Source organism: Haplochromis burtoni, unplaced genomic scaffold, assembly GCF_018398535.1.
Source record: "Haplochromis burtoni strain Fernald_Lab_line unplaced genomic scaffold, NCSU_Asbu1 Contig_71, whole genome shotgun sequence".
Classification (NCBI taxonomy): domain Eukaryota; kingdom Metazoa; phylum Chordata; class Actinopteri; order Cichliformes; family Cichlidae; genus Haplochromis; species Haplochromis burtoni.
The window spans coordinates 1200784-1220417 of record NW_024582432.1 but is presented as its reverse complement, the minus strand read 5'-3'; the positions used below and the strand labels follow the sequence as shown (position 1 = coordinate 1220417).

At 40.6% G+C, this 19634-nt stretch overlaps 1 protein-coding gene across 6 annotated transcripts in view; it reads left to right on the top strand.

Annotated features, from left to right (window-relative positions):
- abcc3 (ATP-binding cassette, sub-family C (CFTR/MRP), member 3) overlaps positions 1–14236 on the top strand; it is a 54392-nt gene extending 40156 nt beyond the window's left edge. Inside the window, exons 19-31 of one of the 6 annotated variants that reach the window (XM_005923784.3) lie at positions 777–960; positions 1055–1163; positions 1411–1567; positions 1744–1951; positions 3517–3830; positions 7987–8186; positions 9394–9520; positions 10466–10567; positions 11091–11237; positions 11328–11486; positions 12237–12403; positions 12485–12679; positions 13211–14236. In XM_005923784.3, coding sequence (XP_005923846.1) covers positions 777–960; positions 1055–1163; positions 1411–1567; positions 1744–1951; positions 3517–3830; positions 7987–8186; positions 9394–9520; positions 10466–10567; positions 11091–11237; positions 11328–11486; positions 12237–12403; positions 12485–12679; positions 13211–13322 — 2181 coding nt within the window. In that variant the 3' untranslated portion in view covers positions 13323–14236. Of the gene's footprint in view, positions 1–776; positions 961–1054; positions 1164–1410; positions 1568–1743; positions 1952–2426; positions 2738–3516; positions 3893–3922; positions 8796–9393; positions 9521–10465; positions 10568–11090; positions 11238–11327; positions 11487–12236; positions 12404–12484; positions 12680–13210 lie in introns of those variants that run through there. The other 5 variants (XM_005923785.3, XR_006054499.1, XM_042221645.1 and 2 more) reach the window with 5 other exon arrangements.
- The last annotated feature ends 5398 nt before the right edge of the window (positions 14237–19634 follow it).

Sequence of the window (19634 nt, the reverse complement as noted above, 5' to 3'; positions counted from 1 at the left end):
ATTATGAGTGCATGCACACATATCTCTGAGCTTCCCAGAAGATGAGTTGTTGTGATAATCTTCTGAGATTCAATCATCACACATGGCTTTGTCACCTCAGTGCTTTCTAGGATTAAATTGCTAGAAGTTGAGAGAAGTTTATTTTTGGCCTCACCTGCTTCCCATCACCCAGATTCAGCAAATTCAGGATGTTTTTTTTTCCCAAGAACCAAATCTCAGGAAAACCTGAGTCATGCAGCAAAACATACATAACATAACAAAACAAACATAACTTGCAAGTCATTCTTCATCAGAACGGTCAAATACAAAAGAAATCGAATGTTTTGGAACAGCCAAGTCAAAGTCCTGACCTTGTAATAATAGAAATACCATGAAAGTGAATATCTGGAATCCAGCTTGCTCTAAAGCTCCTCTAACCTAATGTGCAGGACAGATCGGCGGTTCCTGCAAATGTGGTTTTCGAGGTATTGTTGCACAAGGCTGTACGCAGAAAATAAGCGCTTGGGGTCGCGTGCTTTTTTCCCCCTCCCAGATGGACAATATTAATTTTAATTTAATTTTAGTTTTATTTAGAAAGAGGGACAATACATATTAATGAACATAACAAATGTAAATATGCCAGATTATAGCCTTGGGCTAAAGGATGATCTTCCTCAATAATTAAATCACTAAGTCTAATATTTTCATTTTCGGCAGTTTAATTGGTCTTGTTCATGCAAATGGTAATTGTCATACTGGTTTATTGCATGACAGAAGTTTCTTGTGTTTGACTCCAGACACGCATCCTGGTGACACATGGCATCAGCTTCCTGCCTCAGGTGGATAATATAATGGTGATGGTGGATGGCCGGGTGTCAGAGATGGGCTCCTATCAGGATCTCCTCAAGCAGAACGGAGCATTCGCCGAGTTCCTCAGAAATTATGCCCTGGAGGATATTATGGAGGAGGATGAGGCCAGCGGTACAGCATTTCCTCCCCTTACATATCGCCTCATGTTGGTGCAGAACGGATTGATGGTTCAATAGTATTTCATGCTGGTGTTCTGCTCTCACAGATGAGATCATTGAAGATGACGAATTGTTCCCCGATGACGCCCTTAGCAACCACACAGACATGGTGGACAGTGAACCAATGATCAATGAAGCAAAAAGAAGTTTTATAAGGTAAATTGAAAAAAACTGGATATTTAAACTTGGATGAGATAAAACGGTTGTTGCATAAACTCCAAACTTTGTCTTTTTTTTATCAGGAATTTCTCAAGAATTATATGAGCTTTTTAAAACATTAAGCAAATTGAAAAATATGGAGTCATTTTGCACAAAATAGCAGTTGAATAAATGCATTATCGCCACCAGTTATCCTGACCCTGTTCAGTAGCGTGAGCTCATTGCCCTGTGCCCCTTTTTACAGGCAGATGAGCATTATGTCCTCAGACGGAGAGAACCCCAGGTCCCGTTCAGTAAGGAGACATGGCTGCAGCCAGCGAAAGCATTCAGAGTCGCAAGACAAGAAGAAACCGCGCGAGATGGAGAAACTCATCCAGGCAGAAACGGCAGAAACCGGCCAGGTCGGTGCATCATATTTCAATTCTTTTTAACCTGCAAATATATAACTGCTCATTTTAAAGTTCTCCACCTTTGATCTTCCGACCCACGACTGCTCAGCGTTCACTGCAACATAGCAACCTGGTATTCACTGGTTGGACCACATCGACCCCTGAATTATCTTTTGTTTTGATCCCAGGTGAAAGGAAAGGTGTACCTGGAGTACGTCAAGGCAGTCGGACCACTGCTGTCAGTGGTCATCTGCTTCCTGTACGGCTGTCAGAGCGCTGCCTCCATCGGAACAAACATCTGGCTCAGCGAGTGGACCAATGACGCCGTGACGAATAGGACCGCGGAAAATGTTCAGATGAGGGTGGGGGTGTACGCGGCACTGGGGTTTGCACAAGGTAAGACACGCTGATGCTGAATGTTTATTTAAATGCATGTATTGTATGGGGAAATGCAAACAGCTGCCATGTCGGATTGTTGAACCTGAATGCCTACTTTATACTTCCACTTCCACCCTCACAGCTTTTTCTTTGTGTTTTACTGAAATAATCGGAACAGATTTGCTTTGCAGCCAGTTGAAATGCTTCTCTTTTGTACAGTAAACTCTGGAGAGATGCTGTGAGCCAAAGGAGAGTTAATCTGATTACAGCATCGTTAATTGGAATACACTGAGCATTGTTCTTGTATACAAGAGACATCCTTTTTTTTCTTTAACTGCGGCTCCTTTCATGGTGAACTGCTCCCCTGACTACCTCACATTCAGGACAGAAGCTGCCCATGTCTATTTATAACAGCTGCTTTCTCGTTCTACAGTGAAACTTTCCTCCCCCTAATCAATTTTTCTTCTGCTCCTGTGGTTTAACCTAATCCCAGGTATCCTGATCATGATTGCTTCCTTCACATTAGCCATGGGGAACATCGGTGCAGCCAAGAAGCTGCACTTTAACCTGCTCACCAACAAATTCCACACGCCCCAGTCTTTCTTTGACACCACCCCTATAGGACGCATCATCAACCGCTTCTCCAAGGACATCTACGTGATAGATGAGGCTCTGCCGTCCACTGTGCTCATGTTCCTGGGCACCTTCTTCGTTTCTCTCTCCACTATATTAGTTATTGTTTCCAGCACACCCATTTTTGCTGTTGTCATAGTACCCCTGGCTGTCATATACGTCTTTGTCCAGGTACTTGGGTGGGGTCGGGTGGCAGTGTGGCTCGCGTGCCAAATGTGTCCTCTCAGTTCTTCTTTTCCTTGAAAATGTGGGGCTCTTCCTCTTCCTCAAGTGGCATGCTGCTTGCATGTTTGCCGCAGCAAAATTTGTAACCGTCAGGTTTGGCTTGTTTCCTCCGTAGCCTGCAATGTTGTCCATGATGAGCACCTCCTGCTGTCATTTTTTCCTTTTCAGTTGTAAATTCACTTTGCTCTTTCTCCACAGCCAAAACACTTCCTGTCCTGCCTGCAGCTTGCTGCGATGCACATGCACACACACACCTCACAGATCACGCTCCTAAACTGTATCGTGAACAAAATCAAAGTCACGTCAGTCAGTTTTTAGTGATCTATACCCCCCTCTAGTGGTGAAGCACTGTTAACACAACTAAATAAACTTTATTTTTGTCGAGGGCCAGTGTGACCTCACCTTCGTAGGTGAAATGATAGCAGTATCTCACATTTCTCTGTTGAAGTTAATGAAATTTTTAATTATTTAGTCTTTTAAAATTTCCACATCTGGTAGTTTTCCATTAGATATTAAAAGTAAGCACCATGTGCACAAAAGGGAAGCATAAATGAAAGAATATGATGATAAAATGCCACTTATGAGGTGTATAAGTGGCACCGTAGAGGACTGACTCTGGGAAACCTGCACTGACACTGAAAGTCGCTGTCTCACAGGCTGCTCATCCATTTAACGCAGGCATTATTGTGTTGTCACACCTGACCCCCTCCCCTCCTGTCTCGCAGGTGTGCTGCTGTTGATTAACTGCCTGCTGTGCCGGGCCTACAGTATGCTGCAGGCAGCCAAGCTCACACACCGCAACTTACTTCAGGGGGTCCTGCGAGCTCCGCAGGGCTTCTTCGAGAGCACCCCTACTGGGCGGTTACTAAACCGCTTCAGCAAAGATGTGGATGCTATAGACTCCCAGATCCCAGACAATATTGACATATGGATGCGCACTTTCTGGTACACACTGAATGTGCTGCTCATATGCTGTGCCCTCACCCCAATGTTCCTCATAGTCATAGCCCCGTTAATGGTGTTCTATTGGTGGGTTCAGGTAAATAGGAAAAGAGTCTGCTAACTCATTAATATAACATGCATGTCTGCGAGTGCTGTTGAGTGTGTGTGTGTGTGTGAGTGTGTGTGTGTGTGTGTGTGTGTGTGTGTGTGTGTGGTAGTAAACAGCTGCATGTGGTTGAGGCAGTGATCGTTGCTCGTCTAGATTTAGTTGCTGTGTGGTTTGGTCTAGTCCAGTAGTCATAAACTGTTGTGGCCTTAGTCGCTCAGTGGCCAGTCTGTAGTTTAAGACTGTGTGAGCCGTAGTTATTTCAGTTGTTTTATGGGTTTAAAATGCAGAAAAACGTCAGTTAAACTGTTTTTTGCTGTAATCAACAAATGTGAATTGGATTGCAGTTAGTGCTGGGCAGTATGACCTGAAATATCTATCACACAAGTATTTGCACAGTAGATCATGTTGTTGTTCTTGTTATAGTTACTGCATGAACACATCTGACCAATCACGTCACTGCATTTGGCACTCGTATCTCAAAGCGCGCACTGGTACTGAATATAGACGTGGTGAAATAATAGTACTTTGCGAGAAACACAGCTGTACGTCTCTAAGTCAGTCAGCTCTGTGAAATGATTTCTGTGTCGTCAGATGCTGTCCCAACAATGCTCAAATAGCCCCACTGACATGCTGAGATATGTATGAAAGCTTCAACTCTGGAATCAAACCATGAAATTCTCCCCGCCGCTGCCTTCTCACGAGAATCGGATAAAACCAGAATCTCAAGTTTCTTCCTTTTCTTCTTCACAAACATCAGGACCAGCTCGTTTCACGTCCACGTTATTTTTTTCAGTGAACTCGTTCGGTTCAGTGTGTGTATGTTACAAGTTCATATCTGAAAAATTCAGAATTTCGTGTCACTTTTTGCAACACACTCATCGTGTAATGGGCTTAATTCCTAAAATTCCTGTCAGTTCTGATTCAAGAATCGATATGATGCCACTTTTCGTCATTTTAGCAAGTCAAATAACAAAAAGTTTTCACGTCAGTGCTCCTGCATACGAGCTTGTGAGTGAAGCATCACATTTATAAGTTATTCTTCTAAACTTTGTAGCCCAAAAAAACCCCTGTTAGCCTTGAGAAACGTCTCTGTGTATCAGATATAAAGGTATACAGCCCAGCACTCGTTACAGTCGATCCACGAAGGCAGGGCTTCTCTTAGGGCAGAAATAATATTACTAACTGCAAATCAGATGTGGATAAAGAGCCGTGCATGTTTTTCCTGCTTTTAACATCGTTCAGTGTGTCAAAAAGAAACTTATCTGTTCCTCTGCGAGGTTTCATAAAGCAGTAAAGAACAGTTTTTAAGGAATTTTATTTTTCATTTCGCAAAACATATTTGGGCCTTTGCGCTTGAAATTAACTGTCATTGTTGGCCTCATACAGATATATCTCTATCATCATATATGTTGTCCCATATGCACCACAAAAAAATATAATTTTGGCTAAAATGCTGTCAGGTTATTTCAATAGATGTGTTGGCCCCAGCCTTGAAGGATCCAGTGTAATTTGGTTCTAGTTTGGGAGCTCGTATTACTTATTAAAAAGCTCATGCATGAACTACATTTCTTTATTTACATCCTGTTTTTTAAACAATCACATGCACAAAAGATGAGCAACTTCACCGAGGACAGGGCAAACATTTCTGCCGTGAGAGCAGCCCTTTCTAATCTGTTTAGTGGTGTTGGTGTCAGCAGCAGTGGTTAGTGTTGGTGGTATCTCTCTATAGTGTTCAGCACTGCTGTGTTAATATACGTTTTAATAAATGCTACGAGATATAATCAACACTAACATTCACAATATAAATTTCTGCTGATTACGTCGTCAGTTTTAAAGCCTCATAGAGGTGGTTGTCTCAGTGGTCAAGCAACACTTTGTTGCCTATATGCAGTTAAAGGGCAAACTAACAATTTTAACACATGGTGTCCTTTTTACTTTTCTGGTATCAGGGTTATCTCGGCTTTCTATTGCATATCACAGGTTTATCTAACTCATCGGATGAAATTGTGCAGTGTCAGCCCTTTGGCTTTCAGTTAAGTGTGCAGGCATTTAGTTGAAGGCTCAAACAGCTGTTCAATAACTAGGTGACTAGAATATGAATGAGTATGAATCTCTTTTTGTCAGGTGCCAACTCACTACAGGTTTTTCTTATAGGATTTTGAAAGGCTTTAGGACAGGGGTGAGCAACTCCAGGCCTCAAGGATCCTGCAGGTTTTAGATGTCACCCTGGGTCAAAACACCTGAATCAAATGATCAGTTCCTTACCAGGCCTCTGGAGAAGTTCAGGGCATGTTGAGGAGGTAATTTAGCCGTTTAAATCAGCTGTGTTGGCTCAAGGACACATCTTAAACCTGCAGGACACCGGCCCTCAAGGCCTGGAATTGCCCACCCCTGATTTAGGATAATACAGTTAGGTCTGGAGGTGACTGGGAAGTGACACAATTTTCACAATTTAAGCTCTCTGATGCCACAGAAGATGTAGTAGATGAAGAAAGTTGTCTGTTAAACTTCAATGCTTGGCTGAATCTGAGTGAGCCCAGCAATGTGAGACCGTGTTTACGTAACAGCCTGTCAGCAGAAAATATAACTGCATATTATCCACAGAAGATTGGAAATTAACACTAACATTTCCAGAGTAATCTGACCCAACAGAAGCATGTAGATGGAGAATAACATGCGATTCTGCCAGTGCAACAAAAACGTGAGACATTTCAAGGACAATGATTCAATTCAATCCAATTCAATTTTATTCATACAGAAATTGCAGCAACAGTCGTGTCAAGGCGCTTTATAGTGTACGGTTAGACCCTACAATAATGCATTCAGAGAAAAACCCAACAATCATATGACCCCCTATGAGCAAGCACTTTGGCGACAGTGGGAAGGAAAAACTCCCTTTTAACAGGAAGAAACCTCCAGAAACTTCAGGGAGGGGCGGGGCCATCTGCCGCGACCGGTTGGGGAGAGATTCACCTGGCTCCAACTCAACCTGTGATTTAAACCAGTGCCCAATTCTTTTTAATGTTGAGACTGATCGCTGGTTTGCACCTTGTGGTGAACCCTCTATATTTACTCTTGTGGCATCTTGATTTACCATAGGTGTGGATAATGATTTACGGACATCCTAAAGAGTGTTATCTACGTTTTTTGTTTTTTTTTAAACCATGGAAGGAATCCTGTGATCATTCATCCATTATTTTTGTTTTCTGCAGATGTTTGCAGATGTCTTTTTTTATCTTATTAAGTACACATTAACTCTTTTAGAATGAACTAAAATGTTTATTAAGCCATTAATTGTAGTCAAAGGGAAGCCTGATTAAAGTGGGCACATTTAGCCACATGTTGTGCCATGACCACATGAGGTATATACGTCTCATATTCTAACCTTTTCCTGTGTAACTAATAAAAATATCTATAACATAGGTTACTTACAAGTCATATTTCACATCATGAACATATAAAACTGTCTATACGATTTATTTATTTTTTAATAAATAAAATTGCATCTTTCATTTCAAATGTGGCATAAAGGGCAAAAATGATAAAAGTTGCGTCACTGCCCAAAGATTTGCTTACCCTTGTCTTTAAGGGAATATTCTGTGTCCTCACTACGTGATACTAACTGCACACTCACACAACTAATATCAGCTTAACAGTAACAATAAATGTTGTTCCTGCAGCTTTGTCATGGCATCCACTTTGCATCGCTTGTCTCTCTGCCATATTCGTCTTTCGTCTGTGCTCAGAAACTACCAAATACTCAGAAAAGCAGAACTATTGCTTCAAGCTTCTAACACTTTCAGAAATATTACGGCTGTTTGTGTATAAATTTGATTTGGATGCAGATATATGTGTAATGAAAAACAAAACACCTGCAGATAAAAATCACCTGTTCTGTCAGCTCTGTGGATTTTATCAGTGAATCTTGTTATTTGTATTAGTTTAATATGCTTAAATGCTTAAAAGCTCAGGGTCAAATATCTGCAGTTGTTTTGTTAACATAGGCTTTCTTCATTACTCTGTGTGGGTGTGCGTGTGTATGCGTGTGAGCCTGTATTTGCATCATATTTAAACATATCTAAGCACGTGGAAAGCCTTGTTGTGTTTTAACATTGTCTGTTTTTCTCCCCCTCAATGCTTGTAGAGATTTTACGTTGCCACGTCTCGGCAGCTAAAGCGTCTGGAGTCGGTCAGCCGCTCTCCCATATACTCCCATTTCTCTGAGACCATCACTGGCTGTAGTGTAATCCGAGCATATGGCAGGCACTCTGCCTTTGTTCTGATGAGTGATATCAAAGTGGATGAGAACCAAAAGAGTTACTACCCTGGTATAGTGTCGAACAGGCAAGTATCCTGCTCCAGCAGAGAAGCAGCTGTGTTCCAGTCTTGAGTTCTTGTCTCGCTCTGTGCACAGCCACTGCATGTAAAAATTCTGCGTCTCTGTTTGACTGATTCTTTCTGCTTTGAATTTTGTTTCAAATTGTCACAATTATGGCTGCACATAATCTGTTACTTATGGAGCCCCTAAAGTTCTATAAGGTGGGTTTTTTAAAAATCTCATTGTCTCGTGTGCACAAATGGCGTATATCTAGTGTTTATAACTATAGGAAGGTAAGGAGTACTCATGCTCAAAGACTTCTTCTCTTCTATTCAGCCTTAAGTTTGAGTGACAAGATGAGAAAATCAATCCTGCTCGTGTCTGTAGGTTTATTATGGTTAACTACAACGACTGTTTAAACTCAAATTGCACAGTGAAATTTTGTTAGCTTCTAACAAAGCTTAGCAAATCGTTTGCACCTGTGTGCAGCTTTTATGATAAGCTAAGCTAACTGGGTGTAGCATAGGTAATATTCAACTCAATTCAATTTTATTTATATAGCGCCAAATCAACAACAATCGCCTCAAGGTGCTTTATATTGTAAGGTAGACCCTACAATAATAGATACAGAGAAAAACCCAACTATCATATGACCCCCTATGAGCAAGCACTTGAGCAAGGCGACAGTGGGAAGGAAAAACTCCCTTTTAACAGGAAGAAACCTCCGGCAGAACCAGGCTCAGGGAGGGGCGGGGCCATCTGTTGGGGTGAGAGAAGGAAGACGGGATAAAATACATGCTGTGGAAGAGAACCAGAGATTAATAACAAGTATTGTTCAATGCAGAAAGGTCTATTAACACATAGTGAGAAAGGTCAAGGTCAATATCAAAGTTCTCACCTGATCCTTTTTTAAGAAAAAAGCAGATTTTCTAACATCTGTCCATCTTATTGGAAAGATGGCGTTAATGTGAAACACTGTCTGAGTGCAAAGAGTGAAAAGCACAAAAGGAATTCACACACTGTCTATACACACATAAGAAAATATACTGTACTTACTATAGTGTTGCTCCACAATAAAGAATATTTCTAAAACTTGTGGCTCTATCAATGGCACTGCCCCTTGTATCCCAGTAATGAGCATAAGTCATTATTGTCGTAACACGAGGTGCTGAATTATCCCGTGTTTTAGTTTCTCAGGTGTTCTTAAGGTCAACTGCATCTGCTGTTTTACAGGTGGCTCGGAGTGCGAATTGAGTTCATTGGAAACTGCATTGTGTTGTTTGCTGGCCTGTTTGCGGTGACAGGAAAGGACAGTCTTAGTCCCGGCCTCGTGGGTCTGTCGGTGTCCTATGCTCTACAGGTACTACTACAGCTATTGCAAGAATATGACCCAGATATCTCATTTAACCAGTAATAATGTCACTTTATAGCATTTTTTATATTTATAATGCTTTCTTAGTAAAGCTGCAGTCACTGGTATTTTTACCATGGATCAAATCAGTGTTTTATCCTCTTAGCCTATTGTTTGCTTGAAATACAGAGCGCTATAAGTGTTCTCAGTATTGCCTCTTATCACTTTATCAGTTACTTTTAATTTTATGAAAACTCATGTTTGTTGTTTAGCAAAGCATCTTAATTTATTTCAAATTTTAGTTTCTAGCATTTATCCTTTTAAATATTTTATCATCTGTGCCTCACAGTTACTACTCTTCTGATCTATAATGTGCTTGAGAAATTTCAGTGTTTACAGACTGTTGCTTAAAGAAGAGGGGGTGTTGCACAGTGGTAAACATGGATCTGTCTCTGTATTTTTGAGATATGTTGCTGTCATCAAATTAAGAATGAGCTTCATTTTCTCACTTAAAGCAGATCATTGCTTTCTGAATGTATCTGCATTTTACTCTGTATCACAATTTTATTGGATGGGGTTGTTTAGTAACATCATTTATCCTTTTGCTCAGTTTTAGCTAATAAACCTTACTTGCATGCTAACGCTTCCCTTGAACTTCACCAAATATTATACAGCTTTAATTGAATGAAGTTATATGTGAATAAGTCTTCATATTGTAAGTTCAGCTCGTTAGTATTTAGTTGAGCTGCTTCACGTTCATGTGAAGGGCCTACTTGTTTTCTGCTCAATTTAAAACTTTTTCCTTTTCATTTTGTCTTAATGTCTTTTATGTAAGTCATTTTTTATTTACAAGGCTCTGGAAGTTGTTTTGCTTTGCCTTACTTTGCTGTAGTGGACACACAGCATCCCTTATTGTAAATTTCTGGAGTGTTTCATAAGGCATTGTTTCAATAGGTGACCATGTCTTTGAACTGGATGGTGCGGATGACTTCAGAACTGGAGAACAACATAGTAGCAGTGGAGAGAGTGAAGGAGTACTCTGAGACCAAGACAGAGGTATGTCATGAATCCCTTTAAGCAACTTTCTAATACTCTGTGAAGATGGGACTGTTCATGTGTTTGCTTTTAAAGTGGTGTTGGCTTTGTGCTACGGTTAAAATGTAGGAATTTAGCCACGTTAAAAAAAAAAAACCTGCCTTGTTGCTCAACTTTGCAACACAAGACCTATAAACTGTAACTAGTTCCAGAAATGTTAGCTTACCTGCTGCCAACAAGGGCCCCTCTGTTGCAGAGAAACAGGGCACTTATACTGTACAGAGTGTACTTTTTCAGTAGCCATCACAGAAAGTGCCCCTTCTGTGCATTAGTTGGTGTAGCTGTTATTGAAAGCCTCCGTTTGAAGCATCCGGTGCATCCCAGAGGTGAAATAAATATTTGGCAGCTCCGAGTGGCTGTGCAAAGAAGTACAGCTCTCTGACTTCTTAGCCTGATAAACAAATCCATTCTGGTCCAAGCCAAATAGGCTAATGAGTTGCTCAGAAAGTTTTCCTACCATGAAGAGCTGTGTTTGTGTTTACAGGCCCCCTGGGAGGTGGAGGACAAGAAGCCCCCACCTGAATGGCCCATGCAGGGCAATGTGGAGTTCAACGACTACAGCGTTCGGTACCGAGAGGGACTGGACCTCGTTCTGAAGGACATCACGCTAAGAGTCAAGGGAGGAGAGAAGGTGTGGGGAGGATATGCCGAGATGATTTATTTATCAGTGCAGAATAATGGCTCAGTGGGTTGTTCAACACAAACGTGTGTTTCTGCGCAGATCGGTATCGTAGGTCGTACGGGGGCCGGCAAGTCTTCGATGACGCTCTGCCTCTTCAGATTGCTGGAAGCTGCGGGAGGCGAGATCACCATCGACAACGTGAAGATATCAGAGATAGGCCTGCACGACCTGCGGTCTAAACTCACCATCATTCCACAGGTACGACTGTCAAATTCTGCCTGAATGAAGCACCTGTATGTTTGAAAAGGATTATATGTCAGTATTTGTGCTAATAATCTTAATTTTTCAATGAAATATGTACAGTTTAGATCTCATACATCAACAGGAAAAAACTAAACTAAATGATTCAGAGTAGTAAATGCAGTATAAAAAGCATCCATCTACTTCTACCACTTATTAGGGTCTGGTATAACTCAAGGACCAAATCTTTTAAGCCAATGCGGACATAGCGCAGTTAATATTATTAACTGTGATATCTGCTACTGCTGTCTCAAGCTCTATATTCCGCTATCTCTAGTCGGGAAACATCTGAAATCACCAGTCAAACAGCCCCCTGTGAGCAGCCACTTGGCAACAGTGGGAAGGAAAAGCTCCCTTTTAACAGGAAGAACCAATTATTGTAAAAATTGTTCAAAGATTATGTGAAAACAGCTTGAGTCACATAAACGGGGTTATTTAGATTGTTGTTATGTTGACTGAGGCTCTGGAGAATGCTAATTCTTAATTTAGTTGCTGATCTGTCTGTCTGCTGTAAACTAAAGCTAGTGCTTTGCACCTTACCAGTGATACCCACCACCACCCTGCACCCACCCAAGTTCACCCTGCCACTCTGTAGCATCGAATAATATCAGAGTGAGAGCCCAGCTGAATGTCCATCTGTCGGTTTTCCTTTCCAGCCAGGGTTGTGGTAGCTTATCCTGCTCACCTCTGTTTCTGTGTTTGCCTCAGGAGCCTGTGCTGTTCTCTGGGACACTGAGGATGAACCTGGACCCTTTTGAGAAGTACAGCGATGAAGAGGTGTGGAAAGCCCTGGAACATTCTCACCTCCACAAGTTTGTCAGTAACCAGGCAGCAAAACTGGACCTCGAATGTTCAGAGGGAGGAGAGAACCTCAGGTACGTTCAGAGACAAAGAAGCACGGTGAGCAAGGCTTGTCTGTAAATGCTGTTTCACTTACTGGATTTTGGTGTCTCCAGTGTGGGCCAGAGGCAGCTAGTGTGTTTAGCTCGAGCCCTCCTGAGGAAGACCAGGATCCTCATCCTGGATGAAGCTACTGCTGCTATTGACCTGGAGACAGATGACCTCATCCAATCCACCATCAGGACTCAGTTTGAAGACTGCACCGTCTTCACCATTGCACACAGACTCAACACAATAATGGATTACACAAGGTTAGTACCTTACCGATTACTTTGAAGGGAAAATGCACCACCTGCTTTTCCTTTTTTCTGTCATATATTTATATGTACTGTTACAATGGTGAACGCTCATAGACGATGGATATCCTTAGTATGGTCATCTCAGGAACAAAACTGTGGTTGTAGCCGACCTGCTGTTCAACTCTTCTTTTTTGCAAGGGAGAGCCATTCTTATCATCCTTGGCTTAAAGGGAGGATGCCCTCAAAGAGAATGTGGCTAAAACATCTATTATTCATTATTCTGAATCATGCAAAGCTACTCTAGTCAGGTCCCAGGGGCAAAAATGGGCCACTTTAAAACTATTATAGAAATAGCTGCTCATTATTTTGAAGTAAGTGAGATTTTTAGAACTGTAACACACAATACTGATGATTTTCTACCAAAAGCAAAGTAGGAGTAAATTTGATAATGTGATGTGTGTGTAAAAGAAAATAAGAATGTACTGATTTAAAACCTGTATAGGTCTTGTGAATGAATCACACTCTCTTCCTCTCTTCTTACAGAGTGCTGGTGTTGGACAAGGGACGGATAGCTGAGTTTGATACTCCTACAAACCTTATATCTAAGAGAGGAATCTTCTACGGCATGGCTAAAGATGCAGGACTGGCACAGTAGAACTGCCTTTTTGTCCCGATGTTGTAAACCAGAGTCTGGAATTCAGCTCAGTTCACTTCAGTCTGAGTCTGTTTGAAACCTGGCAGTGGAACTGAAGAATACTTTCTGTGTGCACTTGTTATCATTTTCAGGAACCTTATTGCTCTCTTTGAATGAATCCTGAGCTCCTCTGCAGACTTGGGTCATTTAGCACTTGCAAGTAGTTGCAGCGTCTGTCAAAAACACATCAGGACATAAACAAATGTTTCAGTAGGAAGTTTCTGGCTCTGATTGTCCTGCAAGTAAAAAAAGCCATAAGTGCAAATGTCATTTGAGCCAAGTCTGCTCTCTAGTGCCTTCTGCCAGTGGGATAAAGAAAGCCAGTGAATGTATCGTTTTCTAATCGGCTCTCTGCTGCAAAACAAACAACACGACAACAAAAAAAGGAGGACCTTTTTAATGTCATATTTTCTACAAAGAAGAATAATGTGCCACTGTACCTTTCACATGAGAAAAACCCTACATTTTTGTGATGAACCCACTTATTTTTGTACTGCACTATTATTTAAGCTACTTTTAAAGAATTGTCTTATCTAGGGAAGTGTGCTCAGTTACTTATGTGATTCTTCTGTGAACCAAATCTATAAAAACTTGAATTATGTACCACCAAAATATGTAATATGAAAATGCCTTTATATATAAAAAAGGAAGAACGAAATTGTTGTGCTGTCTTTAAATGGTGCTGGGGTATAAAACCTTCTGATTTTTGTTTCTGCTTATTGAAGTCATGGTTCCAGATGGGATTGTCATTTGAATGCCAAAGGGTCAAATATGATATGACTTTTACAATCAAGACATTTTACAATCAAGATATTTGCTTTTTATGTTAAAAAGGCTGCTTGGGGTTTATTTTGGTTTAGCCATATGTCTGATTTTAAAAAAAAAAAATGCTGCCTTTCAAATGAAAACCTTTACGTTTTTCCACTTGGGTGTGGAACCTTTATCCTAGATGGGTTGCTGTGACCTCGTGGATGCTAAGAGATTAATGTGCTCTCTTGTTAGTTTGGGCACATAACAGGTTTGTTGTAAACTGGTTATTCTAGCCCAGGTGTGTCAAACATAAGACCCAGAGGACTATATTAACTATATTTTCTTAAGAGCCACCACGACCCTATCTGCAGTTTTACCCATATATTTCTTCTTCTTCTTGTCCTTAGCGGGCGACCAGCGGCGGTGGTCTGCCGCGCAACCAGTACGCTGCTGTAGGTGCCGCAGGTTCTCTTGCTTGACCAACGATTATCTTCCACGCTTTTCGATCTAAGGCGATGGTTCTTGCCTACTCGAGGTCAAGTCGAAGGGCCTTCAAATCATCCTGGATTTGTTTCATCCATGTCTTCTTTGGTGCATTTCGATGCACCCTCCAATCGGTGGGGCGGGTCAACCAGAGTAGGCCATGGGGGTAGCGGCTCGGGTCCATTCGACAAATGTGGCCAAACCAACGGAGTCAGCGGCGCTGGATTAGGTCGCCGATCGACAGTTGGCTGCCGCAGCTGGTGATGATGACGGTCGCGAAGGGAAACGCCGAGAACGAAGCAATATATTTCTTACAAGTCCAAAGAGCCTTTCTGAACTTCTTTCATTTTCTACAGCAACTTCTCTGTGATGCAGAAAAACCTGAATTATAGAGGCCCTTAATTTGTGCAGCTAAAGTTCTTTACACAAACTGTGAAGGGAGCTTCACTGGTTGCGGTGGCAGTTGTCATTTGGCGCTATGGAAATGAATGAATTGGTCCAACCCACTTAAGGTCAAAGTGGGCTGCATGTGGCTGAGATGAGTTTGACATCCCTCCACTAACCCAATAGTGAAACTGAACAGCTTGTTGGAAGATTGACTTGTTTTTTGTTTATCTGAAAAATATATTTAGAATTACTCATATTTTAAGCCCAGCCAATCCTGCTTACCAAGTCTAAAATGTCACACATTCATATCAAGTGTTCTTGTTGTTGGTTGCAACTCATCACATACTCACAACACTGAAGAACATTTCATGACAGAAACACCACAACAACAGAAAAACCTGAAGAAAATAAAACATAATGCGTATCTGAAAGGTTACCATCATCTTTTGGGACATTTGTAATAAAGATTTAATAAATCATCAGTAATGGTAACGCCATTGCAAGAAAGTGTATCATATCAGCTTCTGCAGGAGTCTTTGTTTAGTGTCTGATTCTAGTTAATCTCAAAACATCCACCAGATTCAGGGTGACCGTCGAGGGTCGGTGTCCACCTGAATCAAATGATTAGTTCATTACCAGGCCTCTGGAGAACTTCAAGACATGTTGAGGGGGTAATTTAGCCATTTAAATGAGCTGTGTTGGACCAAGGACACATTTAAAATCTTGAGGCCTAGAATTGCCCACCCCTGGTCTAGGGTTAGGGGTTGGGTTAAAGCCCACCCCTTTAAACAACCAAACAGAAAAGCCTTTAAAAAAAACAACAAAACATTAATAGGTTTAAAAAAAGGATGGTTTAATTCTTGGGTTTTTCTACCAGATGAGAGTTCTTCGAGGACCTTATTTGTAGAATTTAGGAGTAGTATGTAAGTGGGAACTTTTTGTGTGCACATACATGCAAATGTACCAATTATATACTACTCACATGGGTTGAAGTGTGCAACTATTTTTTCTTCCACATTTTTGTGGGGATATTTATTGGCAAAGATAATAACAGACACCCAGAAAGTTCTTTTAAAGTTACCAGCACCAGGGTCAATCCGTTTGAAACTCGGGAATACAGGTGTGAATGAATTATATGAAGTGAAACTTGTTAGAGTTAACCTTTAAGCAAAGGTTGCATTGACCTGATAAAAAGGGATGCAGACGGGACTTTCAGAATATCTTACACAGCGGCCTAAAAATCCAAATGGGGTCTCAGTGGTCACGGGGATTACTGCTTTGGAAGGCAAATCAGTTCTATAATTGGTTATGTAACTCTGGAGGAGCCTTAGTTTAAAAAATGTATGCTGATGATGTCCAGAGGGTTGTTCCATTCAAGTTCTGGCTAATGAATCATTCCCATGTAGCCTTGTAGTCAGTACAGATTTCTTAAATTAGATCTTTTACATATTTGGAATTTTTTTTCAGGTAAAACAAAACAAGACTGTTTCAGTTGTGCTTTGTGTGAATGTCATTTATACAGTAATGCAGCAAAGATATATATATTTTTTTTACAATTAAGAAGAGACAGTGTTGCAAATCACCAGTTTTTGGGGGGTAATCTAACGTCAGTGCCAGTCATTATGTAATTATTCCAACCATCCACTAGAGTGTGCTCACACTCAGTCAGCAAGCCAGGAAAGTGACTGTTGCCCCAACTTCTTCACTTAAAACTGAAGGAACTTGTGTTTTTTCCTTAATGTATCCTAACAGGCAAAAATGTGGTGATTTTACTACAGTGCTGGTAGAAACTAGAACAAAAATACAATAAATTAAAATCTAATAAGACGAGAGTTAATGTAAGAGCTTTCCTAAGTGTGGATCGAGAGGGATTTGTTGCTTTTTCTATTGTTTTATACATTGATTCTGTGGATATGTTATTGGAAATTGGGTTGTCTGTTCTCAGAACTGATTGGGGATTAAGAGAAAGTAGGAAGAGAGACCATGACGGGGCAAAGAAGAGAAGTTCACCTTAGATTCCTTACAGCAAGATGTCTCTTGCCCCACACACAGAAACACTGCAGTTAACATTTCTCAGTATTTTTCCCTGGCACACACCTTTCTTTGTCTCCAACATGCTAAAACTGATAAATGTTGATAGGGCGGCATGAATGAAAGCTGTGCTGCCAGCTTCCTTGATAAGGTCCCTGCCTATTGGCACAGATGTACAGAATCGGACCCAGAGGTGAGAGGAAGATTAAAAACAACTTTAGCACAACAGTGATACAGCAAGAAGGTTTGAGTGTTATTTTTTGATGCCTTGTCAGAATGTTGCTCAGTATTGCTCAATATCGGAGTACCAGACAGAGCAAGATGTTCTTTTGATATGTCTAAGCCACCCACAGATGTCAGGAAATTCATAGAAGAGGCCTAGATTTTTGAGAAATGCATAACTGGTTTTAAATTGAAAAATGAATAGGCTGACATTAGTCAGATTTTACTGTAATATAAAGCTAGAGTCAGTTTCCTGGTAGCTTCTTTTGGCATATACACTGTAGATGTGTAGGTGGGGGTGGCTGCATATATAAGAATCAGTCCATTTACCATTTGTAAATGAGGGGCCACAACATTAAAGGTCGCCACAGCAGATGGATGATGATATGAGATAATGTGTAGTGTTTGATTTGGTACAGATTTCTTAAAAAAAAAAGAAGTATATATATATATACTTTTTTTTAATGCCAGATGCCCTACTTCTGCTGATATCTCTTTAACCAAACATGCAGATGTTTGCTAAAGATGCTGAAGTCAAAGTTGTTTCTTTGGATTTTGTTTTACTTCACCAACCTGTTGCTAAATTCTTCAAAATACTTTTAAAAATTTTTGTACAACCCAAAGGTCTAATGTCAGCCAGCTGAGCTTCATTACTGGGGTAATCTCAAAAACTATGATGATGTTTTGTCTCTTCAACTTTGACAGGTGTTGACTTTAATAGTCTAAATAAAAAAAACTGATATCAAAGCTTGTAATCCTCACATAACCTCTCACCCGAGGGCGTGCCATTTCATGATTTTGTAATTTTCCTGACACCTGGGGAATTTTTGTGATTCTACAAAATAAGCTTATTATTTGTAGCCCCAAGATGTGTCTGCCCTTACTGAGTTTGACAACAGTTAACAGCTTACAATCCTCCCTCATTATGAAACCTCTCATTTGTAACTCTTTCTGTCCTGGGGAGAGCGACAGGTATTTTCACCTGTGTACACGCACACATTTTGCTCCTAGTGAATATCCTATAATAATAACTACAGTAAGCTGCCCCAACCACAAACACATATCCAGTAAACACTAATATAAGGTGACATAGTGAATCATGGAGAATATGGGAATATGTTTTTTATGATTAGCACTGAAATGGGCCTAAAATAATCCTTCTACAGGATCCGGAGCATGGCAAGATCCAGATAAACAAGGCTTTATTTATTAGCTTGTCATACACACACGCACACAGGTTTACACAAAAATCACCACGTCTGCATGAAGAACAAACAATCTCCTGCACACACACTTAAACACAGCATGAGTCCACCGTTATTGCACTGGAAGGCAGTCTAATAGCTACCCTGTCCTCAGCTGAACTGTGGAGGAAACGGTTTACACAGGAAAGGACTGAAGAAATGATAATAACAACTTCATTCATTAAACATGGTGCCAACTCTCACGCCCACTGCAGAGCACACCTTCAAAGTATTTTTTTTCCCCGTTTTTGAGTTGCACTGTCCTCATCTCACCTCTGCTGGTTTGCCAGTCGGACTTGTTAAGGAACGAAAAGCTGGACTCATGTTTTCTATTTTAAGTCTTGGATATGAACCCAAACCCAAATGAGTACTTACGTTTTGGGTGATAACCTGTTTCAGTGCTCCAATTAAGCTTTGTTCTTGTCAAATAATGTCCTCAAGCCAAGATTCAGAGACCGTTTTTTTTTTCTTTTCTGGAATTTAAGAACAAGTCTGTACATTTGCATAAATTCAAAGTAATCCTGTGTACAAAGACATGCTTTGTAGGATGTATGCAGACGGCTGAAGAATGTGGACTGTATAAATGGAAAACTGTGCTACGTGGAAAATAGAGATTGTTGTGCAACACCAGTCACGTATCACAGATTGCATGCATTTACAGAGACAAGAAAAAGTCCACAGAGTGTGCAATGTATCAAGCAGGTAGAAGCATGAACTTGTACATGGCTAAAATGGCTTTATTGAGCTCAGGCTGCAAGTTATCATGTTTTACACAGTGCAGAAAGTCTATTAAAGTGAGGAACAGTATATAATCAGCTACGTCAGTGTGTTTCATGGAATCCCAATGAATGCAATCACATTGAAATGGATTCTGTTTATAATTGCTGTTATCGACATCATCATTATGTCTAACCTGAAGGAAATGTACTGCATTTATTAGTGCTGATCACAAAGTACTGCAGGTCACAATTTCCCTTTATTTGGCCCATTATAGATTTTTACAAACAGTTGTCTTTAATATTAAGTAATGAAAAAATTAAGCATATTAGAATAAAATTATAACTATGACATGGTTTTGTTTTCTTTAAAAATGCAGTATTTTCCAAGAGCATATTGTGTTTGTTAAAATATGAGTTTCAACATCTGTAAAAAAAAA